General features: G+C 44.0%; 1 protein-coding gene across 1 annotated transcript in view; it reads left to right on the top strand.

Annotated features, from left to right (window-relative positions):
* Nucleotides 1-3,941: 3,941 nt before the first annotated feature.
* Nucleotides 3,942-18,496, top strand: part of PDPK1 (3-phosphoinositide dependent protein kinase 1) — a 63,781-nt gene continuing 49,226 nt past the window's right edge. Inside the window, exon 1 of the mRNA XM_075830330.1 lies at nucleotides 3,942-4,077. Coding sequence (XP_075686445.1) covers nucleotides 4,054-4,077 — 24 coding nt within the window. The 5' untranslated portion in view covers nucleotides 3,942-4,053. The remainder of the gene's footprint in view (nucleotides 4,078-18,496) is intronic.

Below are 18,496 nucleotides of genomic sequence, written 5' to 3'. Positions count from 1 at the left end.
TATGCCTAAAAACCCAAACAGAAGATACTATCAAGTGGATGACAGGAGTTGAGATCAACATGAATCTTTTTTTTTTGCTCATTTTACTAATATCTAGCAATTTTAGAGGCAATATTACATTTTTCGGTCAGAAAAACGGGAAGCTACAAGAGAATGGTTATTTATTTCCCATTGCTTATATAGCACCAACATATTCCAGAGCTGTACACAGGTTGTGGACTCAAGAGTTCCTGTCCCCTATGTGGCTCATAATCTCAGAGGCACACATTAGAAGAGCCAATTTCCTAGAACTCCAATTAAAGGGGTTATTGGGGATGTGAACATTTTTTAGTAGGGGTTGGAAATTAAATAAACAAAACAAAAAATCAGTATTTATCTATCCCTGCTACTGGCGATCCAGCGCTTAGACACCAGCGGCGCTCCCGTCGGTTGTTTACATAAACGTAGCATGTGACCGCAGCAGCCAATCAAAGGCGGAGATCAGCAGACACGTGTTGTATTTCTGGCATGACTTAAAAAATTGTCTTGTGGCTTTTATTTTTCTAGAGCAGCTTAATCCATTAACAACCGCCGTATAGCGTTTTTACGGCGGCCGTTCGTGATAGTTCTTCTGAAGCGCCGCATTTTCACGGCGGCACTTCAGAAGAGCTTTTCCCGCATCGGGCGGGGATCTCCTGAAGCCTGTGCTGTTGCGAACAGCCTCGGCCTTTAGGGCAACGATCGGAGACCGCTAGTGGTCTCCGATCATATTTAACCCTTCAGATGCGGCGCTCAATAACGAGCGCCGCATCTAAGTGGTTTTGGAGGGAGGGGGCTCCCTTTCTTACCCCACTGGCCTCCCTCAATGCAATCGCGGGGTGTCAATGGTTTCTATGGCAGCCGGGGGCCTAACAAAGGGAGCCGGGGGCCTAATAAAGGCCCCAATGTATGCCTCTAGTGATTGCCTGTTGGGCTATGCCAGAGTTATGGCCTAATAACAGATGCCTGTCAGTTTTACACTGACAGGCAATAATACAATGCAAAATGGGAGTATTGCAGTGTATTATAAAAGCGAAATCAAAAGATCGCACAGTAAAGTCTCCAAGTGGGACTAAAAAAAAATTTATAAAGGTTTAATAAAGTTTGAAATACATAAATAAAAAGTCCCAAGTAAGAAAAAATTAAAAACCCACTTTTTTGCCTTACAGAATACTTTATTATGAAAAAAAGAAAATAATTACACATATTTGGTATCGCCGCGTCCGTAACGACCCTATCTATAATACAGTTACATTATTTAGCCCGCACGGTGAACGCCGTAAAAAAATAAACTAAAAAACAATGCCAGAATTGCTGTTTTCTGTTCATCCTGCCTTAAAAAAGATTTGATAAAAAGTGATCACAAAATCGCATGTACGACAAAATTGTATCAATAAAAACTACAAGTTGTCCCGCAATAAACAAACCCTCATACAGCTGCATCGGCAGAAAAAGAAATAAAAGTTATGGTTCTTCAAATATGGAGACACAAAAACAAATAATTTTGAAGAAAAAGTTTTTTTACGGTGTAAAAGTAGTAAAACAAAAAAACAATATAAATACGGTATCGCCGCAATCGTAACGACCCGCTGAATAAAGTTATTATGTTATTTACACCACACGTAATCGGCATAAATTTAAGACGCAAAAAAGAATGGTGAAATTTCCGTTTTTCTTACTCTACCCCACCCACCAAAAAAGTAAATAAAAAGTTAATCAATAAGTTATATGTATCCCATAATGGTGCTATTAAAAAATACAACTTGTCCTGCAAAAAAAATGTCCTATATATAGATATACAGGAATGTCAAAGGAAAAATAAAAAAGTTAGAACTCTTTGAATGCGACGAAGGAAAAATGTAAAAAATTGCTCGTCATTAAGGATTAAAATACCTTTGGTATTAAGGGGTTAAGAAATGAAAGTTGAGCTCTGATTGGTTGCTAAGGATAACAAGGCCAGTTTGTATGTTAGACAGTATTTTGCCCATAGCAACCAGATCGCTTTCCAGGCCTTAGAAAAAGAAAGCTGGAATGTTTTTGGTTGCTAGGGGCAACTCATCAAGTTTTCCCTTGCACTAGTTCTGCTAAATCTCAAAATGTGAACGAAGAAGGAAAACCTTCTGTAACTAGGAACACTTTTATTTTTTTACTCTTCTGGGATTGGTTACTGTTCTTGGTTAGCAAACACCAAACCGGATATATGCCTGCGTTATGCCAGGACCACATCACGTTTTTACCCTAAATCAGAACTATCCTTGTAAATGTATCTTTAACAAAAAAAAATGAAATTTAGGTTGATTGATGGAACCATTTTTTTTAACCCTTTCAGGACCGGTGCTGATGCCCAGAGCAAAATTCCACGTTTTGGATTGTTGTACAATTTTTCAACATGGGGTTTTCAAAATGTAAGGCGATATATTTTTATTTTGTATTTGTCATAAAAGGGGAAAAATTGGCAGAAACTGTGGAAAAAAAATGCCACAGGTAGATTTCTACTACTCCAGTATGGAGTCTCATACTTGCCAATCTTTAGGGTCTGTTCACATGCTAAACAAAAAAGGCTGTAAAATGCGGAGCTGTTTTCAGCTGTTTTTTATGCATCAGGCGTTTTTTATGCGTTTTTACAGCCGTTTTTGGAGAGGTTTTTCTATTGAGACAATGTAGAACGGCTCCAAAAACGGCTCAAGAAGTGACATGCACTTCTTTTTTTACGGGGCGTTTTTTTACGCACCGTTTTCAAAAACGGTCACGTAAAAAACGCCCCGTGGGAACGGAACGCCGTTTTTCCCATTGAAATCAATGGGCAGATGTTTGGAGGTGTTCAAGTGTTTACGGCCCGAAAAACGGCTGAAAATAAGCCGTGTGAACATACCCTTAAGAAGGCACATTAGGGAGATTCCAATAAGCGCCATTTGCCCCCCCTATTGATATAGGACACACCTCTAACCTACAGCATTTAGGGTAAACGGCAGAAAATAGGGCATGTCCCATTTTTTGATGGCCAGGTTTCCCGGGCTGTCAAAAAATCGGTGGTGTGAATAGCGCCATCACTCACCGTCAGAAGAAGGCAGGTGTCGATGCCGGCCGGGGAGTGAACCAGTCCAGTCACCTGGCTGGTGAGGTCAGATGACAGGTCAGGTGACTGGACTGGTCCACTCACTGGCCGGCATCGATCCCAGTGAGAACGCCGCCGCCAGACTCCTGCCTTCTTCTGATGCAGCGCCCAGCGGGACATTTAGAGACCGCCCGGGACGGCGGTGAGAAACTGGGACTGTCCCGCCGGATCCGGGACGGTTGGGAGGTGTGTGATCCTCAGCACTCCGCAGTGACCCCGCTCTGTAACTTTACGTGGTCTGCACTTCGTGGCCGAGTTGCTGCGGTTCCTTCCACTTTACAATAATCTCACTCACAGATGATGGTGGAATATCCAGGAGGGGAGAAATTTCATGAACTGACTTGTTACAACGGTGAGGTCCTATTACAGGACCGCGCTGGGATTCAGTGATCTCTATACAAGGACCCGTCCTATCACAGATGTTAGTAAAGGCGACTGCATGGCGAGGGGCTGGATATTATACACCTGTGGTAATGGGACAGAATGAAACACCTGAACTGAATGATTCATAGGTGTGTCCCAATACTTTTGTCCACATGGTATATCTCCTGTCCCCAGCCACAGGACAAGGCGTGGGCGTGAGACGTAAACACAGGTCCGTCCCCGCACAATCTCACTTCAAAATGGAGGAAACAAACAAGGAAACGAAGACGCTTTTTCTGTGAATGAGGAGGAGGAGGAGGCGGAGAAGGGCGTTCCTATAGTGCAGTAATACGCACCCACGTCATCCAATCATCGGCCAAGTAAGGCAGGCTGAGATAAACATCAGCCAATCCAGCGCAGCATCTTAGCGATAAGCTCCTCCCTTCACCACCACGAACATTGTTGTGGAGTGACGTCAGCTCCAGACGATGCGGGCGGCCATTACTGTTGGCCGCTGTGTGATTCTTAAAGCCATCTAAGGAGAGGGGGAGAAGGCCATGTCCAGGACCACTAGCCAAGTGGTGAGATGCCCGTCTTGTGTTGGGGTTTGGGTGGGTAGCGGCTGGGCTGGGGAGGGGTGTAAGAGGCTTCGGTGAGGGGCAGTTGAGGGAGAGAGGTGTGCGCAGTGGCGGCAGCAGGCCTCTCCCCTCCATAGCTGTAAGGATGGGCATCTATCTACCCCTGATCCTGTCAGTTGCCCTCACATGGCTGCTGACGGTCCTCGGCTGGGTGAAGGGGCTGCCGCTGCCTGGTTGTGTATGTGTGGATACGGCAATACCTATATACACAATACTTCATTTCTACCGGCAGACTCCCCTGTTACCTATAGATAGTTGTACATAATGACCTCACCCCTGCCAGGGCCCCCCACATCCCCCTCATCAACTGGGCCATAGACGATGCCGTAAATAACGCGTGAATCTTTGATTGTTTCTAATTAAGTGTTGTGTCTCGCCGTTACGATGCAAATATCTGATTGTCCGCTAAGACGTCGCAACTGTGATGTTCATTTTGCGCCAGTCCTATATACGGCGCTGTACGGTGAGCGCGCTGAGGTGTCGTCCATGTCCCGTCACGATGGCGTGCAGCTAAAGGGGTATTCCGATATCCTAATCGTTCTATAAAGCGCCGCGACTTTCTAATACGCTTTGCGTTTTAATTCTTCACTATTTTGAAGACCTCTGCTTACTGTCGGTGAATGGGAGCATTCATTGTTTACATCACTGTCCAAATACTTCTCACAGCTGGATGTTTGCTTCAGTTGTATCCGATCCAAGCGATTCTCCGTCCGCTAAATACATCAGAATAAATCTCTTTCCCACCCTGATGTTTTGCTGCAATGTATCAGTGCAGGATGAATGTATCGACCTGGAGTCCAGATTATTTAGTTTACAGACTGGATACGATAGTAGCAAACTCCCAGCTGTGAGAAGTATTGATTCTGTACTGGTCTTCAGTCGCTGGATGTGAACTAGAATGACTGCAAACAGATCTAGAAAATGGGGAGGAATTGGAATATATTAAAAAATTGCAGAACTTTATTTTTTTATTATAGAATATTAAAGGGGTTGTTTTCCCACCAAAGACCCGTCTAGCTTATCCAGTGGATATCCCATAAATGTCTGATGGGTGGAGGTCCTATATCTGGGACCTGCAGTTACGTGGCCAACAGTGGGTCCCCTGATCTTTGAGGTGGCCGGAGGCCTTCTGGGCTTTTTCCGTATACTTGAATGGAGAGAACACGTGCAGCCATCTCTCCATTGTCAGCCTAGGGCTCAGGGGACCCCTGTGCTCCCTGTAGGTGGGGGGGTCTCACGTGTCGCTCCCCCTGCCTGCTCCTGTGCAGAGTATGAAGTGTTGTTAAATGTTCCATGTACATTCGATTACTTACCTGATACTGCAGTTAAAAATATTTACCAGGCACTTTACCTCCTATTTTTCAACCTCCGTTCAGACCCTCTGTCGGAACAGGTGACCCCCCACCCCGCTCTGACCCAATGCGTCTGCTGTGTGGACTACAAGTCAGTCCCTAATCGGTCCAATGAGACTCGCACAGGACTGATTGGAGAGACTGACTTCCGGTCCACACAGCAAATGCTGTAGGATTCGGCTAGACAGAGCGGGGTTCACATGGTCGAACGGAGACGGAAAGTAGATGGAGCGTTCGCTAAGTAATTTTTAACCTCGAGATCCGGTAATCCATCCCGCTTACAAACAGATGGTAGAAAAAAAAATTGTGGGGCTTCGATAATGAAGATGCTATGTCAGAAGTTTACATTAGTTGGGGTACGGGTACTCGGACCACCACTAGAACGATGGTGCAGAATTGCTTGGCTGAGGGCGGTGGCCCTTCAGTTCCCCTGTGGAGTTTTTGGGCTCTCCTTATAGACATGAACAGGCTTTAGAAAGTATATAACATGTAGAGGACTAAGGGCTTTTCCACACGTAATGGATTTGCTGCAGATAATTTCTGCAGAAATTGGCAGGATTTCCGCTGCGGAAAAAAACGCACCATTTCCTGCATTTATTACTGGAGAAAAATTTGTACGGCAGTTGAATTTCTGCACTGAATTTTTACGCAGCGTGTGGATGAGAAAATATGTGGATAGAAAATACGCAGAACTTCTGTTACGTGTGGACAAGCCCTTACGCTGCCTGTCCAGGAAGAGGTGGAAAAGTACAATCTCCGCCAACAATCCATAGCTTCTAATCACTTGTAAGATGTGACCGGTACACTTAAGAGCACATCTTTGGGTTTTCGGCCACCCAAGCGTATATTTGTTTTCCTGGCTCTCTGACGGTAAAGAATGCGCCAATTTTTTTTTAAGAGGAGTGCACCTTTTAGTAAATTAGGAGCAAAACATGTCAACTATCACCTTTACTAAGGGCTTGTTTACACGAGCGTGTTATTCGTCCATACGACGCGTGTGATTTTGACACGCGTCGTACGGACCTATATTAGTCTATGGGGCCGTGCAGACAGTCCGTGAATTTTAAATTAAACACAAGAGAAAGAAAGAGTCAGAAACTATCAATAAATATAAATGCCAGATGGCATAGAAAAATATAAATTTTATTTAGACAATACAAGTAACACGATTAAAAATAGACTACAAATCAAAAAAGACTGTATATCTCCAAAAGTATGGGAGAGGAACATGGGTCAAAAAGGTAAAACAATACAAACAGCAGTTAGTTTATATCTGTAGTTGTTAATTTGTAGCAGTGGTTCTAAACGATTTGCAAACGACAGATACAGAGAAAGCAAAGGTTAATTATAACCATACACAGTAACGATACATATCAGCAAACAGCGATTGGTCTAGTAACAGGCATGAAAAAGATAAGAAACCTAATAGTTAGGCTTAGAGAGACTCAGTACGACCAAACCTGCTGTCTAAGTAGACATAAGTGTTTAGCAGCTAAACCTATCGCAAGTTTAGAATAGTAAATGTATCAATCAATGATCATATATTTAAAGATTGCAAAGGAAGCACCGCTAGTACTGACCCATATCGTTCCAGGAATATGGTGACTCCCAGAAGTGGAGAAACCCCAACGCGCGTTTCGCGTGGATGGCTTTTTCAAGGGGTACCCCTTCCTGACGGCTGCGGACCCCTAAGATCTGCTACAAGATACAAAATGACACGCAGGATATGACCCTACTAGCACGTGTTCTGTTCATTTCAATGAACTTTGTTTATGAAGATTGCTCGGCTGTAGCTCCACTTGAGACGTTGTGCAGATTCTTCTCTGTTTTAATCTCATGCTGGTAAACAATGTCCAAGTTCCCTTTCTGGTGAGTGAAAATGGGAAGCGAGTCAGAACGGTAAACAAGGCGTTTTACTGAATGGTGTGCGGAGTACGGCTGTGGTTTACACAAGTCATTCACAACTGCCTTGTCATTCACGCCCAAAGCTGCATTCATTGGATACTATGAGAAATGCGATCTGCTAATCTGCGCCCGCTTCTTGGCATCTGCCGAGTTCCCTTCTATTTTCCCTTCCACATTTATGGCAGGCATTGTATTGGATAATTATGGCGACGTGTAACTACTTGTGGGTGTATACAAGGTTCTGGAATGTGGATGTGACATTTGCTTGACTTTGACAGATAAGTTTTCTTAGGCTCTGTTCACATTGCACTTTTATACTATGTGCGGCGTAGGCCCCTAGAAAGCTCCCAATGCAAATGCTGAATGTGTCCATAGAGCCAAATTTACCAGACGTGTGCCAAAAGAATATCCTATTGGTATGTGCTGGGCAGGTATACGTCTCTATACCATTTTATTTATTTTTTACTTTTTAAGAACGAGTGCTTTTCTATACAGAGCATCCAACAAAAAAAGTATACCGCGTGGTATATCAATTGTCGTTTTTTTTGTTTTGGTTTTTTTTTCAACATTGCGGGTGACGTATGCCACTGCATGCCATATAGTGAAAAACTTCTGACTCGTATTTCTGACACGAGCCTTAAATGTGAGCAGAGCCTTAGAGGGGCTGTCCACTACCAGACAGCTGATGACTTATCCACCGGATGGGCCATCCGTGCATGATCTGTGGGGGTCCGAGACCCGGACCCCGTCACTTTTAAGCTGCTCCGGCTGCCTCCGGGCACCAGACGTACATGCCATAAGCAGTTGGCTCCGGCTGCCGAATAGGAGCAGAGCTGCAGTTCTGGAGGACGGCCGCTATGCAATGTACGGAGCCAACTGCTGCCGGCTCCGTACTTCGCGTAATGGGCAATAACATCCGCAGCCCACCGGAGCGGCTGATCGGTTCGCAGTCCGGCTGTCAGACCCGCACCGATGATATACTGATGACCTATCCGGTGGAATAGGTCACCAGTTGTCCGGTAGTGGACAACCCCTTAAATGATTCCTATTTTATATTATATATTTGTACTTCATTAATAACTAATTTATAGTAATGATGTGTAAATAAAATAAATCGTACAGTATAGAGTAACTCCAGGTTCCTCACCTCCTATAGTCTTAGACTACATTCACATGAACGTGGCGAACCTCGGACATGAAAAACTGCAGTGTTATCACGCATTCCCAGGTGGCCCGAGTTGCACCCGTGCGGGATGTGTTATCTCCATAGACTAGAGTTTAATAAGGAATGCGTAAAGCGCAAAAAAATCGGACATGTCCTATTTTTTTTTTCCCACGGACCCTTTACACGCTCCGTTGAAATCACGGTCGTGTGAACGACCCCATTGAAATACATGAGTCCGTGTGACGGCCGTTGTTTTAACGGCCATCACACGGACGTGATACGCGCTCATCTAAATAAGCCCTTAAAGGGGTTGTCCAAGATTAAATGACTGTTCATGCTTGTAATTTATAAATGTAAATACATTTGGAATCTACTTACGTTTTCCAAAGTGGCCCCGTTTCCAGATCCTGCCGTGGGGTACTTGACTGGGGATGTCACTCGCTGCTCTGGCCGCTGTGTTGATCTTCAATTCTTTGCCGGGTATACGACACTTGAGACGTGCCGTGTATGGGCTGTTCTGCTGCACAGCCCGTAACGCGCATGCGCGGTCCCTGCTGTTCTCGAGATAACAGCAGGAGCCACGCATGCGTGTTACAACAAAACAGCCCCTGCACGGCACAAGCGACGTGTTGTATACCCGGAGAAGTATTGAAGATCAACACAGCGGCCAGTGCAGAGAGTGACCTCACCCGTCAAGTACCCCACGGCAGGATCTGGAAACGGGGCCACTTTGGAAAATGTAAGTATATTCCAAATGTATTTACATTTATAAATGACAAGCATTAACAGTCATTTAATCTTGGACAACCCCTTTAAGGTGGCCATACACCTTTAGGTATCTGTCTGACAGATATTTCCTCCTGATCCCCCTCCCCCTATACACATGACCGCTCCGGCAGCAGAGAGAACAAAGTATCAGGAGTGTTGAAGTCTGGACACCGTATACACATTAGTCCTCGTTCACATCTGTGGAGAATCTGTTCGGAGCCGCTGTTGCAGATCCAGCCAAGAGTACCGGTAACTATAGTGCAGCATGCTGCACTATTGTTTCCGGTAAAACAGAAACTCGACAGATCTCATTAAAGTCAATGGGTTTTGTCGGCCACCGGTGGTGGTCGTGGTGCAACTGAGCCGGCGCTTTTGGGTTTTTCCCTTATTCTGCTCCTCTGCCGGAGAACAACAGATTGGCAAATGCTGGTGGGAGCCCAGATGGTCAACCGGTGCAGCTGAACCTCCAGGTTCGGCCGGCATTCATCTAACGTGTATGGGCACATTTACCTTGACAGAGTTGCCTCTCCACCAGATGACAACTGAGTAGTGTTGTCACAAGTCACATAGGGGTCTGCATAGTAGATGCCCCTTCCTGCTTTGTCCACATCACATTTGGGCTGTTCTGTTGACGAATGCCTTTTTTAAAAAACATTTTTGTGGTGTAAAACAGCATGCGGTAAGCAAACTATTAAATGTGTCAGACATATGCTGAAAGGACAATTTTCTTTGCACATGTTTGCCTCATGGAAATTTAAAGGGACGTTCTACAATGTGTTACTATAAAAGCGAATAAGTCTGACCGTTGCCCTATGGTCCAGCAAAGGAAGTGTTATCTTTAGGCTTCCAGGCAGCGCGTGAACATGGTAAAAGCTGATCGTCCGTTACAGTGGTTCTGGAGATGAAGTAGCATGCACACATCTGTATGTATACACCTATAGACTAGTATTCAGCATAGTTCTCTATGGTGAGTTTGTTTCAGTAGGGTGAATGGCGGTCCGGGTGTTGCTACATTTCTGTTGTATTATGGCCTTAATCAGGGTCGTCTAGGATTAGAAAAACATGACTGATGTCTTCCATAAACAGCGCTCCAACTGTAAATGGGTTGTGGCTGGCTCAGCTCCATTATAGTGAATAGGGCACAACCTCTGGACAGCTGTGGCACTGTTTTTGTAAGAAAGCAGCCATGGTTTTTTTTAATGGTGGACAAGCCCTTTAATGGAAATAATGCAAAATGCTGTCATCGGTATAGATTCCGTCACTATGCGGCCATGCTGCATCAGCTCCACACCACATTGCATGGGATGAAGCAACCTGTTCTGTAAGCAACTGTTTAGTTGCCAAATGGGCCACCCATGTAGGAGGCCAACTGCACATACGACCTAGCGGTGTGTATCCTATGGGGTTAGAGGTCACAGAGGGGATGTGAGCTGCAATACTAGACACATCCCATTGACCCGAGTAGCAGGGTTTCCAGGGAAAAATACAGATACATCAGCTACTTTGTTGCGGCCGCGACGCTCGTACGAGCGCTGCTTCACTTTCATTTTAAACTGCTCACACTATAAATCGCCAACACACTTGTCGCGCTGGTTCTCAGTATTTAAGTGGATGGGACGAGGCTGTAATTCTGTGAATCGCCGCTACAAGTGTATGGGTGATTCACAGTACGAGCAGATAAGAAATGAATGGGGAGCAGCGCTCGTACGATCGCGGTAACCACTTTAAAACAGCTGATTAGCGGGGGTGTCGGAAATTGGACCCAAACCTGTCAGGTATTTGATGGGCTATCCCGAGGATAGGCCATCGTTTTCTTAGTACTAGAAAATCCCTTTAATACAGGTGGCGTTATATTGGTTCCCTTTTAATACATAAGAAGCTTTTTCCCACCCTTTTAAAACGCATGTAAAAAGTGGCATTATGATATTGTTTTTTTTTACATGCATGTCTGGTGGCGTTTGTTTTTTTTAATTTTAGTGTAATTTTTACATGCACTTTATCCAGTGTTTTCTAGAAATGTCTATGGAGAAAAATACCTAGAGTCCACTGACCCTAAATCCTACAAAAATGCTGTGTATGTAGACTTCTCATATTTCACTATAGACTTTAAACGAATATCTAACTGCAGCAGCATTAGCCCCCCTAAAACAAAAAAACGCCACCAAAAATGCTACTGAGCCCTGTATGTTAAACCGGTCTTAGGCCTTGTTCACATCACGTTTATTTGTTTACGGTTAACATGTACTTTGGCAAAGCTCCCGGTGTACACGCCAAACGTGTCCATAGGGCTCCATTGTCAGACTAAGACTATGTTCAGACGAACATGTGCAAAATTGGCCGTGAAAAACTGCCCTTTTTTCACGTCTGATTCGCACCCGTGCGGGACACGTTTTCATGGATCCCTCGTAGACGTGAGTCTATTCAGGGATCCGTGAAAACGAACAAAAATAGCACATCCTATTTTTTATTTTTTTCCACCAGCCCTTCAAACGGTCTGTTAAAACAGGCATGTGATCAGCCCCATAGAAATGCATGCAGCCGTGTGACGGCCGTTTAAAAAAATAATAATGTACGTAGATGATTTATATGTTCGTCTGAATAAGCCCTAAAAGCGTGTACTTTTATCCCCCATGTGGCCGGTATACGTTAGTATACTGCAAAGAAAAAAGCATGAACAGCGGAGTCCAGTAAAAAAAAAAAAGAAGTATACTTTAAACATGGTAGCCTATGGGTATTGAATGACGAGTATGGCATATATCACGGGCATCCATCAAATGTATACATCATGAGCCTTTTATTCGCTTTTCATGTCGTATTTGTTAACTGGATGGCTTTATATCCTATGGGTGATGGATGCCATTTATATCCTATGGGTGATGGATGCCATTTATATCCTATGGGTGATGGATGCCATTTATATCCTATGGGTGATGGATGCCATTTATATCCTATGGGTGATGGATGCCATTTATATCCTATGGGTGATGGATGCCATTATATCCTATGGGTGATGGATGCCATTTATATCCTATGGGTGATGGATGCCATTTATATCCTATGGGTGATGGATGCCATTTATATCCTATGGGTGATGGATGCCATTTATATCCTATGGGTGATGGATGCCATTTGTATCCTATGGGTGATGGATGCTGCTTTTGGGCATTTGTCACAGCCTACATTTGCGTCCGTAGCTTTTCCCGGTGTGAACGTCAAACGTAGACCAAAAACATGTGATGTGAATATAGACCTAAAGTGACCTTTGTGACACGATTGTTAGGGAGTTTACACGCTTGGCAAAAAACATCTGAAAATACGGAGCTGTTTTCAAGGGAAAACGGCTCCTGATTTTCAGCCGTTTTTTTTTAAGCCACTCTTTCGTTTTTCGCTGCGTTTTTTACGGCCGTTTTTGGAGGTGTTTTTCTATAGAGTCAATGAAAAACTGCTCCACGAACGTCTCAAGAAGTGACATGCACTTTTCTTTCGCGGGTGTTTTTTTTTACGCAGCCATCTTTAAAAACGACGACGTAAAAAAATGACCCGTCGGAACCAAACGCCGTTTTTCCCATTCAAATAAATGGGCAGATGTTTGGAGGCGTTCTGCTTCCGATTTTTTTCGGGTGTTTTCGGGCTGAAAGTCGTCCAAAAATAAGCCGTGTCAACATGCCCTTAGTGTTTCGATATTGTGTCTTGGTCATTGAATTACTTATAGAGGCTCTGTCACCAGATTTTGCAACCCCTATCTGCTATTGCAGCAGATCGGCGCTGCAATGTAGATAAGAGTAACGTTTTTATTTTTAAAAAACGAGCATTTTTGGCCAAGTTATGGCCATTTTTGTATTTATGCAAATGAGGCTTGCAAAAGTACAACTGGGCGTGTTGAAAAGTAAAAGTACAACTGGGCGTGTATTATGTGCGTACATCGGGGCGTGTTTACTACTTTTACTAGCTGGGCATTCTGATAAGTATCATCCACTTCTCTTCAGAACGCCCAGCTTCTGGCAGTGCAGATCTGTGACGTCACTCACAGGTCCTGCATCGTGTCGGCACCAGAGGCTACAGTTGATTCTGCAGCAGCATCAGCATTTGCAGGTAAGTAGCTACATCGACTTACCTGCAAACGCCGATGCTGCTGCAGAATCATCTGTAGCCTCTGGTGCCGACACGATGCAGGACCTGTGAGTGACGTCACAGCGTGATCTCTGGAGAACACGGCTGTGTCTGCACTGCCAGAAGCTGGGCGTTGTGAAGAGAAGTGGATGATACTTCTCGTCAGAACGCCCAGCTAGTAAAAGTAGTAAACACGCCCCGATGTACGCACATAATACACGCCCACTTGGACTTTTACTTTAAACACGCCCAGTTGGACTTTTGCAAGCCTCATTTGCATAAATACGAAAATGGTCATAACTTGGCCAAAAATGCTCGTTTTTTAAAAATAAAAACGTTACTGTAATCTACATTGCAGCGCCGATCTGCTGCAATAGCAGATAGGGGTTGCAAAATCTGGTGACAGAGCCTCTTTAAGGCAAAAAAATGTTTCCTTATGTTATAAGTAAAGTTGTAGTCCAGTAATAGCCATACTTCTAACTGACTGTTTTATAGTGGTTTTATTCTGTTTTTACGAGAGAGCTTTATTACAGAAGCATCTTATTTTAGTTTCTTTGTGTGCGTCGGCTATAGATTGTCAGCTGTCCTTTAAAAAGACTTCGTTCACATCTGCGTCAGGGCTCCGTTGTTCAAGGGTTCTGTCGTTTTGACGGGATCAATAGCGCAGTAGACTATGGTATTCATCCCGTCAAAACGACGGAACTCTTGCACAACGGAGACAAACTGAAACCATTGGCACCGGATCCGTCACCATTGAAATCTATGGTGATGGAAACAGAAACCTGTGGTTTCACTTTGTGTCCGTCAGGGATCCGCTCCGACAGAACGTCAGAACATAGCCCTGACGCAGATGTGAACATAGCCTAAGGCTGGGTTCACAGAGTTTTTTTGCAGGCAGAAAATCTGCCTCAAAATACCGTTTGGAATTTTGAGCCAGATCTTGCTCTGCCTGCACGTCGATTTTTCGCTGCGCTTTTTGCTCGCGGCCATCGAGCGCCGAGTGGAAAAAAACGCTGCGCAATACGCTTCTTCTACCTCCCATTGATGTCAATGGGAGGTTAGAAGCGTAAATACCCGATGATAGGGCATGTCCCTTCTTTTTCCCGCGAGCCGTTTTTTTCCACTCGTGGGAAAAAACCGCCTCCCATTGAAATCAATGGGAGGCATTTTCAGCTGTTTTTTTGGCGCGGTTTCCGCGTCAAAAAACTCGTCAAACTCTGTCTGAGCTCCCCCTAAGGGCTTATTCAGACAAATGTATAATACGTCCGTGCAACGGGCGTGATTTTCACGCACCTCGCACTGACCTATGTTAGTCTATGGGGTCGTGCAGACAGTCCGTGATTTTTATGCAGCATGTGTCCGCTGCGTAAAACTCACGACATGTCCTATATTTGTGCGTTTTCACGCATCACGCACCCACTGAAGTCAATGGGTGCGTGAAAATCACGCGCAGCACACGGAAGCACTTCCATGGGACACGCGTGATTCACGCAACAGAAGTAAAAACTATGAATGAAAACAGAAAAGTACCACGTACTTTTCTGTTTCCAAACATACAAACAGAGTGTCATAATGATGGCGGCTGCGCGAAAATCACACAGCCATGCATCATATGCTGCTGACACACAGAGCTGTTATGTACCTTTTGCGCGCGCAAAACGCACACGCTCGTGTGTTAAATTTCCCTGCAGCGTCTCCACAGGGGAAATTCAGCTTTATGGCTATATTCACATGACTGGGTCAGAGTGTCAGCCGATAAAAGCGGCCGCTTTGCATCAGTTTCAGTTCCGGGCCATGTTTCTGGTTTTAACGGCCGGTTTTGCATCCGTGTTTTTCCCTGTCCGTTTTAGAAACGGATGATTTTAATGTGTAAATTTTTAGCTACACCCCGCCCTCTGTATGTACCCCTCTTGTAGGTAGTGCTGCGCAGCCCCCTTTTATAGTGTCATGTCCTCTCTTGCCACGGTTCCACCTCTGACCTCCCATTGAAATCACTGGGAGGCAGAAAAAGCATTTTTCGTTGCGTTTTTTGCACACGGTCCTCAATGTCCGCGGGCGAAAAACGCCTCGAATGCTGCGGCAAAAAAGAGTAGGCAGGTCAAAATCTGCCTGAAAATTGCTGTAGTCCAGTGGTCACATGGATTACAGCATCATCCCAGGAGGCTGGGCTGTACTCGGAGAAGAGGATCGCATCGCCATGACAACGCCCGGGCGGTAAGTATAAACTTTTTTTTTTTCTTCTTTCTGCAGTATTTCCGCAGCGGACATTTTTAGCCTGACACTTTTTTTTTTTTTTTTTTTACTCTACGTAATTTTTTTTAAACACTCGCACGTAAAAAAAAACTCGCCGCGTGCACTACAATGCGCTTTCCCATTAATGTCTATGGGAAGCTTAAAGAATGCCTTTTTCGACACGTAAAACGCGTCAAAAACACGCCGTGTAAACAAGGCCTTATGCAGCGTATCCACCCTGTTTGTTTCTGCCCTAAAGCCTTATTCGGACGAGCGTATTTCACATCCGTGTGCTGTCCGTTTTTTTTCCACGGACCTATGAAATTCAATGGAGCTATTCAGACATGCGTTGTTTTTCACGCAGTGTGTGTCCGTTGCGTGAAACTCACTGCATGTCCTATTTTGGTGTGTTTTTGCACACCACGCAGCCCACTGACGTCAATGGGTGTGTGAAAAAAACGGACAGCACATGGACGACATCTGTGTGCTGTTCTTGTTTTTCACGCACCAGTTGCTAAAGAAGTGAAGTGAAAAAAATCCCGCCCCCTTCAGTTTTTTTTGCTGGCGTACACGGATGCCACACGAAACGGCAACACGTGAAAAATGCTGCGTTTTTTAAGTGGGCAAAACGGACACGCTCATATGACTAGCCTCAGGGTATGTTCACACGCACTGTTTTTAGACGTAATTCGGGCGTTTTACGCCTCGAATTACGCCTGAAAATACTGCTCCATTACACCTACAAACATCTGCCCATTGCTTTCAATGGGTTTTACAATGTTCTGTTCCCACGAGGTGTAATTCTACGCGTCGCTGTCAAAATACGGCGCGTAAAACGACGCCCACGAAAAAGTGCGTGTCACTTCTTGGGATGTTTTTGGAGCCGTTTTTCATTGACTCCATTGGAAAACCGCTCCAATAACGTCCGTAATATACGCCGCGAAAAACGCGAGTTGCTACACAAACGTCTGAAAATCAGGAGCTGTTTTCGCCTGAATACAGCTCCGTATTTTCAGACTTATTTGGCCACTTTGTGTGAACATACCTCACTGTAGAGAATATTCAGGACAGGAGAATATATCCGGATATATTGACCTCTCCGTAGTTTGTGTAATGCTCTTCTACATTTCTTAGTGCCAACAATATGAGGTGTGTATGAAGGCCTATCAAGAATGTCATTTACTAGAAGAGGACATTTCTGGTAATAAAAAGCGTATTTATTGCAGCGGTGAAAAGATATAAATACAAAGCCAATTGTCGTTTTTTTACCATGATTGTCGTCCTGCAGTAAAACCCTCACCCTCGAATGACACACAATAAAGTTCCTGTTGGCCTTTGTATCTGAAATTTGATAGGTGCGTAAGTAGCGTCTGGTATGCGACCTAGAATTCTTGCTCCTTTTTCCCCCTCAGGAATTTACTGAACCTATAGACGCAACTTTCCACAGCACAAGAAATACCAAAAATAATTTACCCAATTTTCTACCTCTTTCAACATGTCCAAGTATTTAGCTGATCGTATTCATAGCATAGAGGATAAGGAACTGCCGCCGTGTTTGTGTAGTGTTTTGATGTCATCTGTCCTCTCCTGTGTGTGATTTACTGCTATTATCTGCTGCCTTAACCCCTTAAGGACGCAGCCTAGTTTTGGCCTTAAGGCTCAGAGCCCATTTTTCAAATCTGACATATTTCACTTTATGTGGTAATAACGTCGGAATGCTTAAACCTACCCAAGCGATTCTGAGATTGTTTTCTCGTGACACATTGGGCTTCATGTTCGTGGTAAAATTTGGTCGATATATTCAGTGTTTATTGGTGAAAAATTGCAAAATTTAGAGAAAATTTTGAAAAAATTGCATTTTTCAGAATTTAAATGCATCTGCTTGTAAAACAGACGGTTATACCACCCCAAATAGTTACTAGTTCACATTTCCCATATGTCTACTTTAGATTGGCATCGTTTTTTGAACATTCTTTTATTTTTCTTGGACGTTACAAGGCTTAGAACATAAACAGCAATTTCTCATATTTTTAAGAAAATTTCAAAAGCCTTTTTTTTAAGGTACCTCTTGAGTTCTGAAGTGGCTTTGTGGGGCCTATGTATTAGAAACCCTGATAAAACACCCCATTTTAAAAACTAGACCCCTCAAAGTATTCAAAACAGCAGTTAGAAAGTTTTTTAACCCTTCAGGCATTTCACAGGAATTAAAGCAAAGTGGAGGTGAAATTTGCAAATTTCATTTTTCTTGCTGAATTTCAATTTTATTAATTTTTTTTTCTGTAACAAAGAAGGTTTTACCAGAGAAACACTACTAAATATGTATTGTCCAGATTCTGCCGTTTTTAGAAATGTCCCACATGTGGCCCTACTGCGCTCGTGGACTAAAAGACAAGCCCTAGAAGCAAAGAAGCACCTAGTGCATTTTGAGTCCTCTTTTTTATTAGAATATATTTTAGGCAGCATGCCAGGTTTGAAGAGGTGTTGAGGTGTCAAAACAGTAGGAATCCCCCAATAGTGACCCCATTTTGTAAACTACACCCCTCAAGGAATTCATTTAGGGTTGTTGTTACCATTTTGACCGCACATTTTTTTCACAGCACGTATTTGAATTGGGCTCTGAAATGAAAAAAAAATTCATTTTTTCCAATAAAATGTCATTTGTGATCAAAATTTCTTATTTTCACAGGGAACAAAATACCCCATTTTGTTGCCCAATTTGTCCTTAGTGTGGCAGTACCCCATTTGTGGTGATAAACTGCAGTTTGGGCCCATGGGAGGGCTCAGAAGGAAAGGAGCGCTATATGTTTGTTGGAGTCCAGATTTTGTTGGA

This window comes from Rhinoderma darwinii, chromosome 6, assembly GCF_050947455.1.
Source record: "Rhinoderma darwinii isolate aRhiDar2 chromosome 6, aRhiDar2.hap1, whole genome shotgun sequence".
In the NCBI taxonomy this organism is placed as follows: domain Eukaryota; kingdom Metazoa; phylum Chordata; class Amphibia; order Anura; family Rhinodermatidae; genus Rhinoderma; species Rhinoderma darwinii.
This window is presented reverse-complemented; position numbering and strand designations above follow the sequence as displayed.